Source organism: Aquila chrysaetos, chromosome 4, assembly GCF_900496995.4.
Source record: "Aquila chrysaetos chrysaetos chromosome 4, bAquChr1.4, whole genome shotgun sequence".
Taxonomy (NCBI): domain Eukaryota; kingdom Metazoa; phylum Chordata; class Aves; order Accipitriformes; family Accipitridae; genus Aquila; species Aquila chrysaetos.
Window position 1 is genome coordinate 46,688,421 of NC_044007.1, and position 25,269 is coordinate 46,713,689.

At 40.5% G+C, this 25,269-nt stretch overlaps 1 protein-coding gene across 5 annotated transcripts in view; it reads right to left on the bottom strand.

The window, feature by feature from the left end:
- Positions 1-25,269, bottom strand: part of SPIDR (scaffold protein involved in DNA repair) — a 208,194-nt gene that overhangs the window by 182,412 nt on the left and 513 nt on the right. The window contains exons 1-6 of one of the 5 annotated variants that reach the window (XM_030011351.2): positions 20,701-22,473; positions 18,927-19,068; positions 17,717-17,872; positions 16,608-16,686; positions 14,890-15,072; positions 11,900-12,057 (exon numbers count right to left, since the gene is read on the bottom strand). In XM_030011351.2, coding sequence (XP_029867211.1) covers positions 11,900-12,057; positions 14,890-15,072; positions 16,608-16,686; positions 17,717-17,872; positions 18,927-18,953 — 603 coding nt within the window. In that variant the 5' untranslated portion in view covers positions 18,954-19,068; positions 20,701-22,473. Of the gene's footprint in view, positions 1-11,899; positions 12,058-14,889; positions 15,073-16,607; positions 16,687-17,716; positions 17,873-18,926; positions 19,712-19,769; positions 19,983-20,700; positions 22,474-23,867; positions 23,904-25,269 lie in introns of those variants that run through there. The other 4 variants (XM_030011352.2, XM_030011349.2, XM_030011350.2 and 1 more) reach the window with 4 other exon arrangements.

Consider the following 25,269-nt stretch of genomic DNA (forward strand, 5'->3'; position numbering starts at 1 on the left):
AGCAATCACAGAATCTTTAAATTATAAGTAATATAAGTCACAAGTCAAAAATAATGCAAGAAATCTAGCTCTACTGTTTGCATGGCAAAAAAAAAATGTGGAAAATGAGACTGAAGTGCACCTAAAGGTTAAAAAGTAGATGGAAATAAATCAACCTCCTGTATTTTTTTCAGACTTGTAAAAACATTGATTTTGTTCTTGTTTAAACTGGTGATCTTATCTGCTGCCCAGCTCATTGTTTTTTAGGTATATGAGCATGGAAATTATGTCCCATTTTATTTCCTCATCCTAAATTTGTACTCTTTGAAAAGTCTGCATAACCTGGTATTTTTTAATCCAACCTTCCCCCACAAACTATGTAAGAGAACAATACATCTCTTTCTCTCCTTACCTCCTCCTCCAATAACTACAAGCTGAGGCTAATGACAAAGTTCCTTAGTGCGAAGAGCTGCCTTGACCCTTCCTTTCTAAATCAGTAAGTAAACACCATACAAAAACTCCTATATCCTCCCAACACACAAGTGTCTTACATTATAAGGATGATCCTGCTGAGTCGTGTAAAGTAGGAACACATTAGCCAAAACTCACTGTTCATGAAGTTTCCTGGTATACAGCTATATAATCTAGTTTTACAAGCACCTCTGTAAAACTGTTACATTACTGTCTGTAATATTGTTAATTCTTTTCTCTGTACATTGTCTGCAAAGATGAAAGTGAAAGGAAATATGATGCTTTATCTACAATTGCCACAACTAAAAGGTCTTTTTTCTAATTCTGTCTTAAACACATAATGCATTATTAGACTGGGGTATCTACCCCCACCAAATGTCTGGAGACCATGAACTTAAATTGGTTCAGAAAGCGGCCGTGCTGCCTACTGAAGGATAAAACTCAAAATGTCTCTCACTTAATAATCTCAATGCAACTTCTGGCTCAGAAAGCACCTAAACTGCAATAGAGATCCTCCATATTCCACTGCACAACATTTAATGTAGTCTTACACTTTTCTCCCAATGCTATTATAATTTAGGACCTGAGCTAGATGAACCTTCAATATAATAATCCTGTATCATCAGTTTATGAATAACACATTATTTATTACTTTAGCATTATGCACCTATTTCCAACTTCAGCCCACACCATTATACACTCATGCATTCACATACATGCTCCAAAAGGGAGCTGCAATTACCCCGCTTAGTATGGTGGATTTATACTATTTATTCTTTTTATACTGCTAGTTATACTGTTCTCCCATTCCAAAAGATCCTGAAATGCTTCACATCCTAGACAACTCACTTTATTACTGGAACAAACCAGATTAACAATGAAACTCAGCAACACCAATTTTTTTTTTTTAATGTCATGATGCTTAAATGTACTTCAACAAATGCGTATGTTTAAAAAAAGAAAACCATATAGCTTTACCAATTAGTCATAAAAATGAAAGATTTCAATTAAAAAAAAAAACCAAACAAAAACCAATCTTACCTTTGTACTTCTCCCTCACCCAATCAAGCAAGTTAAAGAAACTTAGTCTGTGAAGCCTGTCACCAACTCACTCCAGGGAAGCTAAATGCTTCTCTAGGCAAGTCTGGCTACAGCCATCACCCTCTACAAAATCTATGTTGTCTCAAAGGCTCCTCTCCATCCCTATGTCTGTTCAGAAAGCTTTATTAAAAACATGAGGTAAGCATAAACTAGACTACATGAAAAAAAAACCCTGCAGAAGCCAGAGAGAGCAGCAGGTGGTAGAGAACTACAGCTACAAAGGGTATCCACTGCACTGCACCAAGTAGAGAGCCATTTGCAACATCAGCTTTTGGTATGTGACTTCTCAATTGCTCTGCAGAGAAAGCACCGAGGGTGGCAACAGAAAGAGGACAAAATTCATACACGCTGAAAAAGCCCACAGCATACAAACATGGGAATAGCTGTAGGGGAATCTACCAAGAATAATTCTAGCCCCTTACTTTTGTCTCTAACAATGATTAATGTCAGATGTTTAGGGAAGAGTTTAAAACAGGACAAGCATGTGACAATGCTGCCACAGAACAGTCTCCCTGATTTCAGTTTGTGGCTTCAACTAGAGGCAAGATCTTTGTATTTAATCCATAACAGATTTGTCTTCCATGAGTTTGTCCAATTAGTTTTGAATCCATGTAACCTTTCAGCATCCATATCATCCTGTGGCAAGGAGCTCTGCAGCTCATATGGTGGGATGAATAAACTCCTTTTTAATGTTGAATCAACCTGCTAGTTTCACTTGATGTCTCCTAGCTCTGTACAGTACCTAGTAATTTCATTTACTTCTTCCTATTTGCGATTCATGGGTTTCTTTCCCGTCCTCCCCAAAGCAATCTCTTTTTGAGGTTGAAGGCTTCTATTCTACAGAATTTTTCTCATGCAGAAAACATCCCATACATCTGATCACTCTTACCAACTTGTTCTGAAGCTTTTCTAGTTCCACTGCACCTTTTTTTTGTGAATGGGAGGACCAAAACTACTATCCACAAGTACAGTTGATGTGAAAACTTAATGGATTTTTAAAGTTGCAGTGTTTTTAGCAGCTTTTCAGGGTATTTAAACACCAACAAAAACCTAACCCTTCTCGTCCACGACTACTTTATGTCAGGATGAAGCTGCTCTGCCCATCGTGTTTGCCTTCGCAAGCAGACAGTTCCAGTCTGCTTTTCTCACTTAGCTTCAATGGTCCTTTTCCCATGCACAGGAAGGTATCAAGGTGTCCACAAAATACTAACAAGTCATTTCCTCTCAGAAACATCAAACTTCCCAGCAGCCCCACTGGGATTCCTACAAAGGGAGAAGCAGGCTTTCCTCTACTGGTGTAACAACAAGAAAAATACACATAGAGAAACAAGAGCTGTTGTGTGCAGAACACTGGACGCTGCCACAACAGCACTGCGCTGGTGAGACACCTAATATGAGGAGCTGCCGCAGCCACCATTTCTGAAGAGTTGCAACCAGATAAGAGTTATTTGGTGGCACAGAACTAAATTTATTAGGCAAGAGAGAACTGGTAAACTGAGACCGAGCAACGACCAGGTGAGGGTGAACAGGGACAACTGAGTGAAATAGCGACCATGCTGGCAAGAGGAGACAGAGTGGGAGGAGAATGACTGGGACTGAGTCAAAAAGTATGCCACTGTGCTGGGACTGAGCGGTGAATCAACAGCCAGGTGCAAGAGCTTCTTCATGTGTCCAGGAAGTGGGAATAGCAAAGCCGGGCTGAAGTTGTGAGTAGTGGGAGAGATATCATATGAAGTAACAATTTATGAGCATATTTCCAGAAAGAACGAGGACAGACAAAGACAAAACCATCAAGTAGTCAAGGCTGCTGCCCTGGTCTGAAGGCAAAGAGCAATATGCTAAAGAGAAAAAAAAAAAAAAGGCACAGGAGCAGGGTTGTATGCAGCTGGCATATACAATGAGAGTGTGCTAACAGATTCCTGCAGAGCAGGCAAAATCCTCTTTATCATGTTACAGTTACGGAGTTCTAGCCCATCACTACAGACAATCTCCACAGAAAGGGTTAATGAGTCACCAGGGTTATTAGTCTGGAATGTAAGTGTCCTAATAACAAAAGAACTGTAAATCTGAATTGTCATCTACAGATGATTCAGACATTTGTATAGAAACTGTTTATCACAAAGCAAGACCAACAGAACATGACACAGACCCTGCCAAACTGGATATGAGAGACATTGGGATTTCACCCCACCCCAGTCCCATCTCATTGTCCCCAGGAAAGCCAACCCCCCGCCCAACAAAAAAGTTCCCACCTCCAAATTTCTTAAGTTTTATTATAAACATTCTCAGTTTTATTCCATTTGTTCTACCCCCATTTACTCCTCTCTTATCTATCCAACACACTTCCACATTCTGATGGAAGCCAGGAACTAATGTCCTGCTCCCCATACCATACCACCAAACTGCATTCATTCCAAGCAAAAGATACAGTGGCATGACTTTAAAAAAACCCCACAAAATAAAATAAAATAAAAAAAACCCCACATAGCTGCCTTCTTCCACGCGAGACAAAAACAAGCACAGATATGCAAGAGCTTCATCCATTAAAGAGAGGGAGAAGCACACTAGAAATACCTTGGGGTTTTTTAATAACCTCGAGGTTAGTATAGAATAGTTTCTAAACTTTGGTCTTCCTGTGTTTTCTAAGGTATTCTAAACTTATTTCCAGATCTTCACAATTCAGTAGATTCTACAAAGAGCCGGTATACACTACACCTTACCACCAAAGGAACAGTTCTGTTTCAGTGAAAAGTAACAATGAACTCTTAAGAAGATGAAGCCTAAGTACATGGGTAGTTGGATGATTCTGGTACACCTCATGCTTCACTTGTTCTACCAGGAATTGGATGACCTTGGACATGCAAATAACTTACTTTCACTTAATAGCCATTCTATAAGCAGTATTACACATGTGTTTTTTTCCAGAGAGCCATGTGTATTTCTGTCTTGTATTGCTGCCACAAACCCCTAGACTAGTAAGGTTCACTTGTGAAAAGATGCAAGCTGCAACTGCAGTAGGTACCTTAAAAGGACAAGAAATGTTTTCTTCACCACTGGATGCAACAAACATGCCTGGTAGTAAAAAACCATTTTACTTTCCCTGATAAGTTCAGTCCTTCACCTGACGCAAGAAACTGGCATGATGGGTGACAGAACCAGCCACTAAAAGATCATAAAATTATTTTTAAAACAAAGTGACAACCCACAAGAAAGATTGAACCAAAGGCTTTTAGAGAATTCAAGTCATTAGCCAATCTAACTCTGTTCAGATCTCCTTCCAGAACACAGTATTTAGAAAGCACATTTATCAGAACAAGAAATGATTAAGACTTGTCCTATGTATTCCACTAAAACTTCTCCACCATTTTCTTCAAAAAGGATTTAAAACAAATTCAAACCAATCTCTCCTCCAATTTGGCCTGAGGAGTCCCGAGACAGTTTGGAAGACAAAGTTAGACAAATCAAAACCCAGCAGCTTTCTCACTGTCCTCACGGCTCTTTGCAGAGTACAAAACTATTAGCAAATTATCCATAATGGCAAACAACAGAGCACCTCACCAGAGGTAGGGAAACAAGAAAGACAAAAGCCTTCAACTTCCTATTAATGTTGTTAACTCCTCTGACTTTATCATTTCTCTCCTCTCAGAGGAAAGCACTGCACTCCCAGACGTGCATGCTCTGCTCTTTCCTGGAGCCTCTTCTGCTGTAGCACCAGGCAGGCTACCAACAGGAGACAAGACAAGACCCTCTTTCTTTGCTTCACCTCTCGAGATGGAGGTCAGGGCCCTGACAGGGAAAACATGTATCACTTTTCTTCTCCCTAGTACTCCTGAAGACTCTCGGCAGTGCTGTGAAGAGAACCATGCTGCCGAGAGGTGCCAGGCCTGAGGAAATGCAGATGCCTCCTGCGGCATGCAGCCGCAAGAAAACTAACACAGGCCACTTGAATCTTGTTAAAAACAGCAGGCAAACATGGGGAGAAGGGGGGGAAGACAGCAAAGAGGGGGCATTCAATATGCAGATGCCGAGATAGCAATGCTGTCAGCTGCACTTAAAGTTGTTGCTCTCCAGAGCTGTGCAAGAAAGAATACGGGGCTCAGCTGAAGCCTTAAATTAAACAAAGCAGAGGGGCTGGATTAGCGTGCACAAACAGCCCCGTGCTTCAAACAATATAAAAATACAGTCTGGGAATGACAGCACAAGGCAGCAAGGTCTAATGTCTGTTTATGTCACTGTGGTAGCTCCTGTGATCCATCAGATTTTGTACACCCAGAAAGTGGTACGCAGGAGTCTCTGTTATACTTAGCTAATAAGACATCCAGCAAATTTCACAAACTAGGCACAAAGAAGTACAGCTACGGCTGTGACACTCTGGATCACCTACAAGAGCATACACACATACATGCAAGCACCTGGAAGTATGACTACTGGGATCAAAGAAACTTCCTTCAAAATAGCCACCATGGACTTTCAACATTTTTACACCACTGAAAAGACACCTAATGAGTGTCAAGACACTCATGTGACTGACTGCATCATTCTTCAGGAGGATAATGAGCCAATTCAGCTACACTGAGATTTCAACTCCTATCTCTCAGAATTATAAAGAAAAGTCTTCCCAAGATACTTTAAACCATCAAAGCAAGGAACATCTGAGCCAGTTAGGTATTAGCTGAACTAGTATCTTCGATCCTGATTTAAAACTTTATGGGGTCATTGTTTAACTGGAGACTTAAGAGAAGCTAGTTTTAATACAGACAGCCACAGTTCACCCAGAAACATGCTGTTTCCTATTCTGATAATCTGAGCAAATCATGGAAACAGAAAGTTGAGAGGGGAACTATTGTCTGTGATTAAGTAAAAAAGCTTCAACTCTTCATTTCTGGATCAGAAGATGCAGAGACATCCCTGCAGATGGGATGCAGCAGAAAGCAGCTGGTGCACAAGTTCAGTTTTGTCTAGTAGTTCAGGTATAAATCATTCCACCTTGCTGATATGAACGCAAAAGTCATCTGTTTCTGTACCACTATTGACTTGCAGTCTTTTGATTAATAGGTCTTGCCTAAAAAGCCCACCTGAAGTGCCCTGCTAGAAGAGACCAGTTCTACCCAGAAAAGTAAGGTTCCAGTTTTTGGGGAGACAGAGAGGAGAGAGGCAGGGAAGGAAGAAGGATGTTGCCCAGACTGGTTATGCTGTCTCCATCCTTAGAGTTTTCCAAGATCCAACTGGATAAAGCCCTCAGCAACCTTGTCTGACCTTGCACCTGAGCCTGCTTTCTGCAGGTTGAACTGGAGACATTTTGAAGTCTCTTCCAACCTGAACTATTGCATGAAGTACACATTTAGAAAATTTTACACAATTTAGAAATAAATAGAATTTAGAAAACAAGTAAGCTTGTGGATATTCTTGTATATATTCTAATAAGCTTCCTTTGGTAATGGACCGACAAGTGCTTGCAATAACATTGTGGTATCATCACCCTTTATCAGTGTTAAGTCATCAGTCTGACAGGATGACACAAATTCCATTTGCCATAATAGTGATTCCCTACCTTGAGATAACCTATTTTAAATTCTGTTACACAACAATAGTTCTAGATTCAATTCTAATTACCAAGCCAATGATAGCTATAATTACCATTATAATGGATCAAGAGAGCAAGAACATAAAAGCAGACCCAGAAATAACAGCAAAAACTTGGCCTACTCATCTTTTAAGTGATCTCTTCAGAACTTCATTTGGTATGTTGAATCCCCCTCAATGGAGTACCACAGAAGGACTCAGTTGGGGTTTTTTTTAAAAGCAAAGACAAGACAGTAATAAATCCATGAACTAAGCAACTGAGTGAACCTTATTTTGATAGATGAGAAGGCCTCAGGTAAAAGACATACACCTACATACATCCTTGTGCAGGAAAGACTTCTCAAATAATGTGTTCTTCACTCAGAGAAAACCCCCAAATTAACCTTTTGCACAATATTACAATGATTTTTGCACAAGATGCAACAACATCACATCAGATCGCTCACTGACAGGGCACACAGACTGCAGCACAACAGAGAGCTGAGAACACGGTGGTGATCCATTTAACTGAGTTTTGAAACATATAAAATATGGCTATTCTCTTTTTCAGTTGCCTATCATCATACAGCAAGATACTTTGGGGATATTACCATTCTATATGTATTTAAAGGAAACAAGCTGTTAACCAGGTGGCTTTTTGATGAATTTTCAGCCAAATTAGAAGTTAAGATCAGCAGACAAGCTTATTAGTGTGCTCTGCAATAAAGAGGGTCTGCTATAACAAGTTAAGCTTTATTAATGCTGCATAGCAAGTACAGATGACTATCTAATTCCTACACATTAGCAATATAAAGGGCAAAAAATTATCCTCACACCATTCTGTGATAAGTCTCACTTGCCTTGCCTATAAAGCAAGCAAATCTGGCTACTCAACAGAAACTGGTAAGCAGATTTAACACACAAGACAAAAAGAAAAGACCATACTCTGAGATACCAAAATTATGTACTCCATAAAAACACTGGCCTACTTTAAGGGATTAAGTTACAGAAAGTGTTTTAAGGAGGGATCTTAGTATGGAAGATGATGCCACACAGCGCACAGGGCCAGAGAAAGTTCCCAGTTTAGGAGATAATGTAGCAGGAGACATGAATTCGCCTACAAGAGCACTAGATTTCATTTAATCGCTAGCATTAAAATATTTAGAAGTTGAAAATAATTCGGAGATGAACAATGGAACTTCAGCTCATGAGACAAGGTCTCTGCACAAGTCAGGCAAAAAGTAGTCATTACCAATGCATAAAAATATGTTAGATCAATTTTGAGGTGATTACGTGGTGCTCTATCTGGAAAACACGTACGCTACAAAATTGACATTAATGGTTAATCTTTATTTTAGCACCACAGTCTGCAAGAAAAAGGTCAACTAGGCATCCACCACAGGCAACTGAAAGCAGAGGAACTCTCAGAATAAAACCACCTGGGATCAGGCCTTGCCAGATCTTTGTCCTGCATCACCTTAAGCAAAAATTCAACCAGTTACAGGTCAAAGGAAAGTTAACAATTAAAAAATAACTCTCCCATCCCCTAAAAATATACAAAGTAAAGCATGACCATGTCATATCTTGCACATGTTTTCTTCAAAAATTCTGAACTGAACCGAACCCAAAAATTAGCTAGCAGCTGCTCACCACAAGACCAGCTTCAACTTGCCTTCCTCATTATTCTCTACCAAGCAGCTTTACACGTCAGAGGTGGCTAGTTGATAGGAAAGACACAGCACAGGGACTTTGAACATAAACTGAATCCCGACTGTAGCTCTACACTCTACAGATTAGCAAGAGTTTTATCTTCATACCAAAACAATACATGAAGTCTTTCTACATAGTTAATTATCACTGAATAAAAGTAATTTTCAAGTTAGATCTGTTGTTAAATAAGGGGGGGAAAAAAAGCCGTTAAGTTATTCATCTTTTGAGATTTCCCATTAGAAACCTACTACACTCCTACCATGGGTAAATACTACCATAAAGATATTTTGGCAGCAATCCTAAACCTCCAGAACCTCTTGGTATTTGGCATATTTTGAAGTGGGGTAAAATAAATTTCATGGTCTTTTGATTATCCACACACTCCATTAGGTTCCAGAGATTTAGTAAATACCGCAAAAAATGATGATATATCAACATTTGGCTTTTTTTCCTTCCCCTACCATGAAGTAGGCCACAAAATTAACAGGCCTTTTTAAAGAATACTCATACAGCAAATGACCTCCTATAGTGAACACTGCTTTTCTCTTCTCTCTTGGAAACCTCTCAAACAGCTTGCCTGCAATTTTTCTAGGAAAACAGCATATCCCAAGTAAAGCAAAACAAAGACTGCAACAGGCACAGCGATTGCTGGGGATTTACCCTCCTGCATACACCAAATTCCCAGAAGAAAGTTTACTGGTGAGGCTGACCACCCACGAAAATTCCCACAGCATGGCACTCCAACTGGGAGGGGGGAAGGGGAAATCTGCAGAGGCATCCTCAGATTCCCAGTGTACCCACATCCTTTGTAGTAGCATAACTACTCTGCTTAGGGTTAAAAACTTTTTATTACAGTATGGTTGCATCCAAAAAAGCCCTCTTGTGAGCACCACTTACTGATATGAACACGCCTCACAACATTTATCCAACTCTCCTTCTACATTGGGCTAAGTCACACTGGTATAATAAAAACAGAACAACTTTTACTGCTTGCATAAATCCCAGTTCTGTTTTCCCAGGTTTATGTGGACCGTGCAGTCTCTTCTGACACCGCTGCCCAGGACTCTAGCTATTTTAAATCAATTCTTCACGAACCTGAAAAGCACTTGACTAACCCTTGCTGAACTCCGAGCTACAGACGCTGAACTGCCACTGACACCCATGCGAGCGAGCCGAAAGCCGGTTCACATGTGTCACCACAGCAGCCGGCACGCTGCCATGCGCTACGTCCAGACCCGCTCTATTCACCCTCCGGCCGCACCACGACAGCGTCCCCGGAAAGGCAGCAGGACCCTGCCACGGGACTGATACACGGGGAGACCGGGAACAGCTCTTCCTCCGGCAGCGGAACTCACTGTCGCACCCCTCCCATATTCTCTCCCGGTGATTTTGGTAAAGAATCCATACACAAACTTAAATGGGTTTAGTAAGGCTTTAATCCGCTTCGGTAACAGCCTTCCCCGTCCCGCTCTCTACCGCCGGCCGAAGTCCGGCCCGCTTCCCTCCCTCGTCGGCAGGCGGTGGCACGGCTTCAGCCTCCGTGCCAGGGCCGGCCCCGGCGCTCTCCCCGCCGCCGACAGAGCAGCCGCCGGAGGGGGGCGCCCGCGGGCGGCGGCGGCCGGATCGGCGGCCGGGGCCCGGGCCGCCGCGCAGCCCGGGCCTGCGGCGCCCTCTGCCGGAGCCTCGCCGGGAGCGCCTGGCCGCGGCCCCGGCAGGCCGGCGCCGCCCGAGGGAGCGGGCTCGGGGCGGGGCGGCCCGCAGGCGGGCGGGAGCGTGTGCCCTCCGCGGGCTCAGCGCCCCGGGCGGCGGGGGCGGCGGCAGGCCAGGCTCGTTGCGCCGGGGCTGCTCGAGCGAGGCTCCCCGGAGCCTCCCCTCGACCAGCCGAGTTTCCCCAGCTCTGCCAGATGACCGCTGCCCCTTGCCCCCTCGCTGGGCTCCTCTCAGAAGGGTCAGAGCCCGCCTCAGGCCGGGCAAACCCAGTCCCTCCGCTCTGCCCGCCTGTGCCAGCCCCGGCTGGCTGGGCAGCCCGGCTGGTCGCCTCTCCTTCGCATCCTGGGGAGCACTGCAGGCGCAGGGGCTCGCTGGTGAGGTGCTTGCAGATGCAGCCAGCCTCCAGCACCATGGGTTAAACGTTAACTTCGCCTAGGATAGTGTCAAATCTGGAGTCTTTTAATACAAGTCATTTCACTGTAAGACACTAAAAGATTTCTGCTATTTATTCTATAGTTGATACAGCATGCCTCCTTTATAAATAAAGTTATATTTGCTACAGTAAAAAAACCAAACCAAAACAAAACACCAAACCCAACCACCAAATCTTAGCTGATAAGATTCAATATTTACTGCTGTCCCTTTGCTGAGCCCTGCAACCCTCATCACTGAAAAGGGAGTCCTGTAGTTATCCCTTACCTCATCATCGCTCTGAGAACACACTCTATTCACAATACCTGCATTTTATATAGTCAAGGTCTCAAAGTACTTAAGAGAAATAGGTACCCGTCTCACCCACCACATTACAGGAAACTCAGACATCAACTGGCTACAGGCAGCCCCGGGCTGTAGAGAATCCAGATCATCCCATCTCTGGTGAGAAACCTACCCACTTGGTCACTTTCTGCACACGCGTTGAAATACAAGAAATTCCACTTAAACATAAGAACAAGCTTCTTTATGCTAGGGTGACCAAGCACTGGCACAGGTTGCCCAGAGAGGTTGTGGAGTTTCCATCCTTGGAGATACTCAAACCCCAACTGGACACAGCCCTGAGCAACCAGCTCCAGCTGACCCTGCTTTGAGCAGAGGGGTTTGACTAAGACCACCTCCAGAGGTGCCTTCCTGCCTCAGTCATCCCATGATTCAGTGACCACGCTACTAAGCTCTACGTGTGGGGCACTGCTTGGTTTTGAAGTTTGGCAATCAGAGAAAATGCCTTGAAATTCTTGTGTACAGAATTTCTTCTGGAGAGATAAGGTAAGCAAAAGCCTCACATTCCTCCAAATTAAATGCAATCAAATATCAATACACTCCATAATTATAGTAAAGCTTTTTTTTTCTTAAACTTGAAACAGTTTCTTACCTTACAAAGTTCATCATTCTCCTCTTTGACAGGCAGAGAATTAAGATTTGTGCAAGAGTCTGAGTCTGATATCTCCAGTGAGCTGTCATCTTTTTCTGATTCATCACACCTATCGGTGGAATCGCTACCCTTCTCCCAATCAATAAGCTCCGATTCATCTAAAATAAAACATTTGTAAAGAGTTTTTCTTAATCGCCATATATTATTCATAAGCATGAAGTCAGAGTAATACTACAGTTATCCTGAACTTGGGAAAAAAAAATGCAACATTATTTTTTATGCATGTTCAACTGATCTTTATGTTTAACTATTTTGTAATCCTGTCTCTCATAAAAGTTAATCCTACTAGCAGACAATCTTCTGCAAAGAAAGGTATAAAAATTACATTAAAAAAAAAAAACAAAAACATTTCAAATGCAAAGAGGCAGTATATTTAACTGCTTAGGTAGGTAGGGGTTTTTTTAGTTTAGTTATTGATAGTTTTCCTAGGGTTTAATTAGGGGTTTTTTTTGCCCAGTTATGTTGTATTTTCAAGTGCGCTTGTTCAGAAAAAACTGTTCTAAGCAAATACCTCAGACAGTGACCTGGAACAGCTGAAAATTTGGTGTAGGTTAACATCTGCTATTAGTGGTAACCCTCACAGAGAAATGAAAAAGCTACTTGAAATGGTCACGTCCTAAAAGACCATGGCTAAATACACAGGTTTGCAAGCAAACCTCTAAGCACATGAAATAGAGGCTTGTTTAGGATAAATTAATAGAAACAGGCACAAGAAAAAAAATTTTTTTTTTTTTTTTGGTCAAAAAAACCACAACAAAATGGCAATAAACAAAGACATGCAGATAGAGATGCAGAACTGTTCTTCCACCATCCTCGTGACCAGGTGGTATTTAATGCAACGCCAGAAGTCCACTCATACCTCCGAGGATCTCCTGAAGCCAGTGGAAGCCTGAGCTGCCGTAGCAGCCTCACCACCCTTCAGGTCCAAATGCCCCAAGGTACTGAGAGGAAGAATCTCATTGTATTTGTATAAATGAGCATATTCGGAGGAGGGATGAAGGCTTTTTGGGGTTTCATTTTTTGCTTTTGTAAATGTCACATTTCTAACACCAAAAGAATCATGTATAAGGGAGAGGCAGCAGAGAAAGGAGGCACCCGCAGAACACTCCAGGCATCTGTACAGATCCATGGAGCTGTGACAGTACCTTCTGGAATTGGCAGTACTACTATCGTCTAAATCACTAGTTTCTTCGTGGAACTTCCAAGCTTTTAAGTCACCCAGACAAATAAACACACAGCTCCAGTGTTGCCTGCTTTTTCACACACATGAATGCATTTCTGTTTCTAACTGAGAAAGCTTCATCAGAAATTTTAAACACAGACATTGGTGACCAGGTAGCACAAAAAGGTCTCTCTTGAAGCTGCGTCGCAAGCTGCATGCAACTTGTGACAGCAGTGTAAATTCCTTAATAAAATACAAGACAATCAGTTTTGTCTTGTCACACTCAAGTACTAACACTCTTGCCTCTGAAGGTGAACTTCACATGAAAGGACATGTCACTTTCAAAAATACTTTTTCAGGTATTGTCACCATACTTACAACTGTACCTATATATGCACACACACAGATACATGTGTAAAATACTGTAATTAGTGTATATGATGGTTACATGAAAAAGCATGGAAATTACAGTTCTTTCCCTCCCTGCTTCTTTCAATAACTGCTTTCAGTGTATTTGGGGGTTTAGAAGAAAAACAGGAAATTATTGGATTTCCTCAGTACCTTCAGGCAGATACATAATGCATCAGGGTTTCTTCATTTACACAGAGAAACCAAGTTTTGCTATCTTACAAGAGTAAAAACAAGTCTGTGTATTGTCTCTTAAAAAAAAAAAAAGATAATTAAAGATTAAACCCTGCAGGATATACTTGCAGGAGACAAGTGCAATAGAATGATATTAATGGCAGGTTAGAAAGATTCCTAGTGAGCATTAGACTGCAGTCTAGAAAATGGACAGTCCTTCCATTTCAAAAAGAAGGAAAGAAAATTACTAGAAGTTACAAAAGATGACCATCAGATATGTCAATGACACTGTTAAATCAATGACAAAAGTATGGATGAAAGGAGGAAGATTTTGAATTTTTTATTTAAACCTAGGGAGCATGTTTAACCAGAGTCACACACAAAAAAAGTAAATCAGTCAATCCATTTGCTCAACTCACAGTGGTGTTTGAACACTTTGCCAGACATCTAGGATGTGAAGTCTAGCTGTAATGCTTCAGATCTCGCTGATGTATTACAAACCTAACCTGATTTATTTTTCACATTGAAAATACTTTCTAACAAGTTCTAATGCAAATTATACATTATCCTAATTAACGCTTATATAGTAGAGCACACAAGTAAAGATTTTTTTGTCTTCAGCCGCACTTTTTAATCAGTTTCTCTCCCCTCTGTCATCCCCTGCTCCATGAATTAGAAAGCAATTCCTAAGAACAAAACTCATGGTTGTTCGCACAATACAGCTAACAGGGGAAAGAAGGAATACTGTGTACTGAAATGAAAACTCACGCCACAGAACATGATGCTACCTGAAGCTGCAAAGTCTGCCACATCTAGTCAGTAGATGCAGACAACAGTATCACCAGTAGAACACAGTGGGCAGAGAAAGCTGTTCACAACCCCAGTATCGGTACCACAGCGCAGAGAAGGAAATGGTACAAATAAATTATAATATACTGAAATGAACTGACATGCTTTACCTGCCTAACTATGCTCCTTTACTCCAAGGTTTAAAATTTTTGTACATTGATTTATACTAAGAGCTTATTCCATACTTGGATGAAATTGATGAAAAAAAACACCAGCTGATTTAACTGAAACAGGATTAGATCATGTCGTTTTGTCAGAATGACCTCAAAGGATTTTCATTACAGCACTCAAAGTTGACAGAAGGTTTCTTGACAAATCTGCTTGCGTTTGAACTTACCTTCACTACTACTGTCCTCTAACAATAAATCATGTCTGCTAGGTGATTCCTCTGTTTTGGAAGCGTGACTTTTGCTGTGTAACCTTGGAATCAATGTCTTATTTTCATCATCTGAAAAATCACTACCACTAGAGGTCCATATTATGCCCTCAGCTTCCTTAGAGCTTTCAGCTGCAGCAAATCCTAATGAAAAGAATTGTAAAGTGTTAGATTGTTACAGAAATGTAATTTTGTTTAATTTAAAATTCTTAAAATTTAAAATATAATATTTTTGAACTGGAAAAAATTATCAATTCTGTCATGAGGTATCAGAGATTAATACTGGAGCATTAACTCACATGTATTTCTTATACATGTATGCATTATTTTCATTTTGGTTCTCCACAATGAATGCTAACACTTCATTTTATACAAGGCTATCATTCTGTCCTTCAGCAGAGTGAGGACAAGTAATGACTGTCTGACATATAGTCCTCTACACACAGTCCGAATGCTTCCACATGTGACCTTTTAAAATCATAAGTGGTTTAAATAAAGACTGTCCTTAGAATTCTGGGTTTGGGATTTCTCTGACTTTATACAATGAATAACAAATGAATAAAAGTATTCCATCAGTAGAGATTACTCTCCAGTTTTGTCCTGAGATTAAAAAATTTTAAACTTTTCAGGACTAACAAAGAATAGCTGTTGTGTTTTTGAAGTGAGACATTTAAATTCAAAATAAATTTCTTCATCATTTTTAATAACAAAAGCAAGGAGAAAATGCTTTGCTAATGCTTAGCAAAGAACATACAGAATTAGCAATCATAGGAAGGCAGAACTTTCCACTTTCTACCACTACTAAAGCTTTTTAGGTAAATGGGAAGTTAGACAATTACTGGGGATTTAGAATTAGGCAGGAGGGCCCAGAGGAGAGAAACACAACCACATCTCCCGCCTCCTGCAACACACAGAGGTTCTTTTTAGAAATCTAGAGAAGCATGATTTTGAAACCCAAAAGGTAGACAAAAGGTGTCTAGCAGGTCACCTAATTAACTCCAACAGAAGCAGCCCAGCTGCTGGAGCAAGTAGAAATACAAAGACTGAAGAAGCCACCACCCCCTCTTTCCTTCCCTTCCCTTCCCTTCCTCTGGACTCAAAAAGGGAAAGAACTGGCAGGAGTCAGTAAGTCCTCCTCCTCCTCTTTATTATGCCTAGAGTTCTTTTTTTAATCACAATATTAAACAGACTCAGATGCATATAGAAGACTCTGAAAGCAGGAGGTTGACAAAGGTCTGGTTTTGTATCTATTGCTCATACTTACATGTTTTCTCTCATGCCTGCTTGTCTGTCCCTAGCAGAAGAGAGAATAATTTCACCCTCTATCTAGACAGCTAAGGGTTGTTTTTCATTCCCTCCTCTTAAAAATGTGAAGAATTTCAATATACTGTCCCTGCTAGAACACGCACTATATACACCATTAGTGATGCTTCTTTCATTTGTTCAAGAGCAATAGCTGAAGTGCCTGCAGCTTTGCAGAATATATTTCTGGCACTCTAGATGAATAGAGGAGCCCAATCACAATAACATCACGACTGTGTCTCTTATCAAGATTAGCTTCTGATTACAGTAACAGAAGAAGAAAGCAACCAGTATTTTGAGCCAACTTCTACCTTGATAAAGGGCAAAGCAAAGTGACAATCTTCTGACAACACTAACATGAAATAGTTATAACATACCTGCTGCACTTTCAGCAGATGTTAACAGTGGTCCAAGATGCTTCTTAATCCTGGACTTCTTATCAGTAGCTCTCAGGGACTATATTAAAAAGAGGCAGAGAGATTTAATCACCAAGACATTAAAGGCAATTTTAACATGTAGTAATACACTCAAAACTGTTATTCACCCACCACAACTTAGCAGCGCAATTTCAAATCAGTTTTTCTATCTTCTACTAGACTGTGATATAGTGAGTGAGGTAATAAAGCATGAGAACAGTAACATAAAAGCTGAATTTTCATTGTTTTGGAAAATAAAAACTTACTGTGACTATGAAAGGAATCACATCCGACCTTGCAAAGAACAAGAGCCAGTATTTTCAGCATTAAAATGTCAAAAGTGGGCAGGAAAAGCATGCTTGATAAAGCATGTGCCCTATTCAAAGGTTACAGAAAGAGGCACTCAGTGGCCCTGTCTCTGATTTTATTAAATCCCACAAGCTATGCGACAGTGTGACTGCTCAGTACCAGAAGAAACAGAAAAGCAACTTGGCTGAAAATGATTTTCAGCACAAAGCACTTCTCACTCAGAGCAGGCTGAACATCTCTGTTCATGACCAGCAAGACCAACAAACACAAAGAAAATTAAGCACAATTCCATGTATCATCCAAAAGAGCATCTGCACCAAGATCCACATCTGCAGGGTAATCAAAAAGCAGGATTTTCTACAGTGAATTCATTATTGCAAACATACTCTTTAGATCTAGCAAAAAATCTTCAGATGCAAACTAGAGTCTTTTTGTTCCATATTTTTTAGGAAATGGAATACTCTATCCCAAATGTCAAATTACTTTTGTATCCCTCAGTGTATTACTGAAATTTTCCAAGTGATAAGTACTATCTAAAACATATTAAATTATGCTCAGAAAATTACACTAACAAGTTCAGACAATGTCCTTATGTAACCTTGCTTTCCATTTTTGTCTACTGTGACAGTTACAACAATATGCTGTTAATCGGGAAACAACACAAAAAAGGGCAACATCTTATAAATCAGTCAAGCATGGAAATTGGTTTAACTGTCAGTTTGCATCTCTTTCTTACACCGTTAAGTAAACCAGCATTTTACCTCCAGCACTGAAGTGCTCTGAAAACCATCCCCACACCTAAGCCACGCATCGGAAATCGAAGTAGCAGCTACTGATGTCCTGACATTTGATTTTTTCAGCTGTAGGGTTGTCTCATCTGGGAAGGGTGTGCATTCTGCATTCCAAAATCGCTTCCGCTACGAGGAAAAACAAACCCATTAAAAACATTGTGTACACATAATTCTTTTCAAGGGAACTTTACTTAATCTAGACCGCCCCTTTTTCTGAATACTCTGAATACAAATATAAATTCCAATTTTAAATGAGCTGGGGGAAAAAAGTCTTGAACATTTGCAACCATTTTTTATGCAACACCATATAACAACAACCCTAATGTCATGGGTAAACTTAATTTCTAATAAGTACACCACTTTTTGTTGATCTAAGTTACATTTGTAGTAACTGTTAGCTGCCCAGTGAAGCTGAAAATATTATCCTGAACAGGAACAGCTCAATAAAATACATTTTAACTAAATAATTCCTTCAAACTAGCATTTAATCTGATTGAATTCTGTGTTATAGAGGAGGTCAAACTAGATAATCATTATCCAGCTCTTCATTAAAAACCAACCACCCAGAAAACTCCAGACTCTTTCAGCTTTAAGAATTACATTTGTTTTCACAACCATTTCCCCAAAAATGGTAGACAAAGTGTTGCATTCCCTTGCATGGGATGCTGGAAGTCATTTGGACTATTAGATAAGTCACGAAACAGGATGCTGATTAGCATACAGTGCTAATTTCATGCAACAGATTTTAACATCCGAGAACAGCTGAAGCTGAGAGAATTGCCTGCTATCACATCCAAAGTTATCTTTAAGATTCTGCACCAGTTTATACATATAAATTGATCTTAAGCACGATAAACATCTTAGCACACTCTGCTACTGAAACTTATCTTACAAAATGTTGACTATACTGCCTGAATAAGTCTTTCTTCTTTTGATACACTTTCTCTCAATCAACTGCAGTTCCTACCTATATTTAAGAATTACTCCAAAGTTATGTTAATCAGCATGTACATCTTCAGCCAGGCTGGTCCATCAGGACTGTGACATATGCTTTAAAAGAAGAAGAAACATATGCAAAAAAAAAAAAAAGTCTTTGGCAACTTTTGTCCATTTTGTAACTGATAATGTGTATTTGTTTCCTCTACATCTTTTGAGTGCTCGCAAGTACTGGTTCTAGTACCTTCCAAAAGCATACAGTGAGCAGCATTCCCTCTGGTCAGCTGGTCCCATTGTTGCATGGTGAGAAGGCAGAGTAAAACAAGTGAGCTTTGCAGTTCCCTCTGATGGCAGCTGACCTTGCCAAGAGCCTCTTCTAAAAATCACTGGGGGTATTTACAGCACAAAGCAGCTACTACAAGAGGTCATTATCACCAAAGTCAAACTGTCCCCATAACTACTCCCACTGATATATAAACAAACACAACCTTGAATCTGATGTGGTATTAAATAAGGAATCAAAAGTACTTTAATAAGAACATGATGTCAAGTAAGGAGGCTATGCCAGTTTAAACAAGAAGGGTTAACATTATTACACAAAGAGAATTTAAATCCTGCTTTCCTCCCAGTGAAGATGCTGGCCCAAGCTTCCATTTCCAGAGAGCTTAGGCACGAACCTCCAGATTGTGCTATCCTCTTGGTAAGTACTCCTACCTCTGCACAGAGGAAAGTATGGACAGGGAAAATACTAATAACTGAAACATGTCAAGACTCATTTTTTGGTTCTGTGGCAAAATGTCACAGCAAGGCCTCACTCCAGTTGGAGATGTTCGCTTCACCTCCATGTCCCCCAGAATGGATGACTTCTGCCAGGCTCAGAGTTAACAGTATAACCAGTAGTGCACCAAGGCTCAAAATCATGCCATGGCTCTAGTTGGCTTTTTCAATTTTGGGATTTTTTTGGTTTGGTTTGGGGTTTGTTTGGTTTTTTTTAAACCTTAGCCAGTGCTGGAAGCCTTGTTTATACAAATGTTTTCATAGCTTCAAGATGATTTTGCAAGACACATTTTTGCAGACAAAAACTTACAGTGTAAGATGCAGTTAATCTAAGCTTATTTCTTAAATGGGACACTCCAGTTTGAAGAATGTGTATCTGTGCCAATAACAGCATTACAACTTGTACATAGGTTTACAATACACTGCTTTGACGGTCAATTAAAAGTAGAAACAGTTGCAAACAAGTGAAAAAGCCACATAAATGCATCCACAAAGAGTTACATAAAACAGGCTTCGTAACATATTTCTGTTGTTAGGAAGCCCAGTAAACAAAGAACTAGAGAATTACTCTCTGTTAAATTTCTCATCCATGTTATTCTTAAAACCATTATACCCTGGAGACAGAATCCCTCTATTTCTCTATGCCGTGCAATACCAACAGAGCAAAGAAAGAGCACAGCATAAGATGCAGGGGACGAACAGCAGAACGTGGCAGCTGAGGTACAGCCAGTGGTGCCCATCTGTCAAGATTTGGGAAGGGAATGCCATATAATAATGGGCAGGATAAAAGCTACATGTTAGCTCCCTCTCCCTAGGTAAGAAGAGTTAGGGTGCATATAGAAAAGGTATCCTTACAGTTGACAAGATTTAAAAAAATGCTAATATGAGTAGAACATATAGCTGGGTTTATGCTTAGATGGCATAGATGGTTATGCTTGTATTTAAATTGAGAGTGCAATGTGAAGTGGCTCTGGGAATGGCTTTTAAACAGCTGGGAATATTCCTTCAGACGCACTATACAAGCATGGCTGTGACAGGCAAAAAGATAGTTTTAATAGTTAATGAGTGTTAACGACAGAAGAGTGTTATTTAATCCTCCACTTCGCTAGCCTGGATAAAAGCAGGGCTGCTCAGGTTTTTAGAGCAGCACTACAGGGATGTCTCAGCGCAGGTGGTCTCATGACAAACCAGAAACAACTGGAGTCCCCTCTCCCCCTTATTCCCGAGCACTTGGTACTCACCAGACTCTGTGCAGACACAGTGATGAGGAACCAAACCAGCAGAAAACTTCTTTGGGAAGAAGCACTAGCTATCTACAGCTGGCACAGCGGTGGAAGAAAGTATGCAAGGACCAGTGGGACCACTCCAGCAGCTGCTTGACACCATGTCAGCTTAATTACAACCTGAAGAACTGTCAGTACTGCTGACAGCTCTGGTTAATTACCTCTTTGTCTCACCACGCATCCTGCTCCCCAGATACAGGAAAATCTGAGAGTTTCTGCTAGCACCACACAGAAAAGTATAGCCACTACAGTCACTGAGAAAAACTGAAAGCAGTTCCTGAGGTCCCAGAACAAGAAAGTAAAGAAATACACCCTCTAGACAAGATGTTCTTTAGCTACTACAAACTTCTGGCAGACACCATTTGGAGGGAAGAGAAAGAAAAGGACTTCATGATTGTTGATACTGACAACAATGACTTACAGCTCCATGCCTTTAATGCAGATACCCTTCCACCATTTCCCACATCCTACACAACCTTAAAAAAAATAATTGAAAGAACCAACACTAAAGACAACTCCCCTCATCCCAAACTCCTTGACAATATAAACCTCTACATATAAATACCTGATGTGAACTCTGGAAATTGGACCTACAGCTTCAGTGCACAGTTACTGAGGGGGGAGTTTGTCATAGCACTGCTTGTATGCATGTATGGGTGCATGTATACACATACATACACATCCCAAACTTTTTTTTTTTTAAAGAAAAATATGCCATGTAAAAACTGTATCATTTCAACATGCATAAAGTAATGTTTATGTGCAAATATAAATGTAAAGCACACAACTGTATTTTTATTAAAAATTTGCAATATGAACACTGTGTGCAATAGAAAAGAGTTAAAGATATACGTAGATACGAAGTTATGAGACATGCTATTCAGAAGAAAAATTCTCAAGGACACAAACAACACCAGAGGGTTCCCTCTGGATGAAGACTACCACCCATAGAAGGGATACACAGTGACCACACTTTTCACATGCAGCTAGCGTCGCTACGCTTCAAATTACAAATGCACTACCGTAGCAGGGAGGCCAGCTGCGAGGCAGCCGGCCACAGGGCCAGGAGTGGGTGCAAGCGAGCTGGGAGCGGCCTTGCAGGGCCTCTGTTCAGCTCTCCACCTTTGCGCGAAGTGGGACGGCGCCTGTGCCGGGGAGGGCTCCACCACCCTTCCCCTGCAGAGCCTTCGGGGCTGCGGCTCCCCGACACCCTGGCACAGAGTTCTGGTGTCCAGGAACCTTTGCCGCAGGAATATGTTGGCTGGCATGCAGAAATGGAAAGTTTTAAAGGCTCTTTGCTTCTGCTCCAGCCTGCTTCAAGGCAACAGAGAAGCTAGTATTTTAAGAAACTTGTTTCTCAGGAATAAATATTTATAATGAAGCTAATCTGAAGGCCATGCTATTCCCAAAGAAATGCAGTGACAACAGCGAGTTCTCTTAATCTTGAGTCACAAGGTTAATCATCATCTTTTTCCTCTGGTGTAAGAACGGGGCACACAAAAAATATCTTGTGTAATTTATTAATGTTATGCATTAAGGGCACAGAAACAAGATATTGGTATTAAAAAAAAAGATCACTGAATAAGGCTCAAAAGAGCTAGAGCATGTAGACCTGGCGCACCTCACAAAAATCAAGACTTCCTACAAAACCAAGAGTCAGGCAAAGAATCTTGTAAATTGTGTAGAGTGTCTGAAGACAAAGTATGACCTCTGAAATTTTGAGTTAAAAAAGGGGAGGTTAGGACGGCTACCTCATGTAGAAATTGTCTCTTGACTGCTGTTCACGAAAGCATTGCATTTTGTCTCTGGAGCAGTTCCTTCTAAAGGAGTGAAAAAAGAATTAAATTACTCTTGCTGGTGTCAGTGGAATTAGGATAAAGCCCTCCACATAAAAGGCACAGCAAGCAAATACGCCCACCCCCCCGCCGCCCCCATTACTTCTTTAGTTATTTCCAGTGAGATAAGGGTACATCAGCCTACGTGGGTGCGGGTGTGAGGAAAAGGGAGACACACTCTGAAAATTCAATAAACATACATAGCAATTATGCAACAGACTACTAAAAGTATGGGGCCAGGGGGTTGGATTTGATTTTTAAATAGATGGTCCTATCTAGAACATTTCCACTCAATCAATCTATATTGTTACTTATGCCAAATACCTGTTACCCAGAAGTACCCTATATGAAGTCACTGGGACCGTATGTTCGAAGACTACTCACTACACAGCCCTTTACACTCCAGACAATCCCACTCTTTTGGGGCTGCTCCAAAAACCACAGAATGAACCCCCAGAAAAACATGACCCAATATATTATCTACCTCACATGCAAGTGGCATTCCTTTGACACTTCACCTTCTCTAACACGAAAAGCAACATAAGCTGAAGGACAAAAAATAACAATAAAATGTTTTACTACATGAACTCCTCCTGCTACTGACATGCAAATCCAGAAGCTAGTTATGTCACTTCAGCATCACTCAAAAGTATTCAAATACAATTATTGCATTCTTCCCTAACAGAGCAGAACAAACAATAAAGTGCTGAAAATCACAGCTCTAGTTTCCAGATACTTTTTGTGTTTAAAAAACCCAAAAACTTTTGAAGGGAACAATCACATAAAAGTACACAGAAATATCAAATACTGACCAACAGCCATCCTCATCGTTCACCTTTGTCCTCATAGGCTTCACATAAAAGTACTCATAAACTAAGGGAAAGGAGTCTTGGGCTTCAAAAGCCCAATTTCAAGACAGCATAAAACTGAATTTGACAACGGGCATCTGATTTTCAGCAAAACTCAGTATTCGTGCTACTGAGCTCCTGAAAGCGCAATTACTGTTTTTAGTGCCTAGACAGAAAGTGAAGTTTTAATTTAATATTAAAACATCCTTGCATTTTAAACCCTCAAGTGAGGATTTAAGTAAAGGCTGCAGAATTAAAACCATAGTCTGCATTTTTTTTTCAAGGCAAGATTATTTTTTTTATTCCTATGAAAACCAGTTTGCATATTTTCCAAAGACGATTCGCAAGAATACATATGATCCTGAGAAAGGACCTCATCAAGTTATAATCATTTGTGAAAAAATCTAAACTGTATGATCACAATGACAATGACCTGACATACTTCCTTCCACACTGTCAGCATGCATGTGGGAAAGAAAAAAAAAAAATTAAAAAAAAAATCTCAAAATACTTTTCCTGTTGATATTGATGTGTGAGACCGATATTTTTAAAACACTGATTTAAAACCTTTCTTTGTGTTCATGATTTTTACTACTCTTGATGAAAGGCTATTCTTATTGACTGAGAGAGAGAGAGATGAACATAAAATTACCATTTGAACATCAGGATTTTTTTAACCTACACATGCTTATTTAAGCAAGAATATAAATTACTATGTGCTTACATTGAGGGAAAAAAACCCTCATGGAATAAGAATACTATTGAAATGTACTTTGTATTAATAACTGATGCCAAGCAGTTAGACAGAAATCTGCACTCTATCAAAATGGTTAAAACAGAATTAGTTTAGAAAAACTTTCACAAGATTAAATTATCCAAAATGTTTAGGATACATAACAAAAAGGTATGATGCTGTTATTGTATCAGGTTGGTTTGTTTTTTTAAATAGTTTAATTAATAGTCAGCAAGTGGAGAGGACTGCTCTCTCTTCACTTGGCCAGTATAGTTTTCATTGATGTAAAAATGAGGAACATTATCTTTGTCTGCAAAAGAAACGACTATTATCAAAAGCTGTTGTCACATTGCAACAAGAGTTGGTTAAACCTTGGCAGCTGAAGTGTGCAGCTTTTCACTAGTCAAGAACTTCAAAACTTTTTAGAAGAAAATATGTGTAGTGTCAGTATTAGAAGGTAACTTAAACGAAGCATAGTAGGTTGCTTTAAGCTTGTTGTTGACATTTACTTCCATAAAAACTGATTTTAAGTGTGGTTATATTTAAAATTTCACACCATTTTATCCATACGCTAAATGGAAAACGAAACGCTTTAGAATCCAGATCTGCCATTGGAACTCTATTTGTACTTACACAGCAAACAACGACCCTTGTAGCCTGCCTTTCAGCAGTACCTCAGTATTAGCATAAGCACCGCCTATCAGAGACGGCATCCTAATTACTACGCTGCAGGTACCATCAAATGCACCGAGCAAACTACCAAAGTAAGGAGACAAAAAAAAACCCCAAAAACAAAGAACCCGCACGGCGCGCTTCTCCTCCCTCTACTCCCACTGCTGCCCCAAGAAGCCAAGCGACTTGAAAGAATATTAAGCCCGGCAATCTTGACAAGTCTCTTTTCCTCTCATGCTTTTACTTGCCCTGCACTTTTTCCCCGGCTATCACCTCGTAAAAAGGCTGAATTACACTTTCCCCTCAGCGCAGCTGCGCCTCCGCTGTGCAACGATGACTTAAAGGTCAACGTTGCGCCATCGAGAACGCCACGAAGGCGGTGAAGGACCCCTTTTCCCTCCCCCGCTCCAGCGCGGCGGGCTGCCAGTACGCAAGCCTT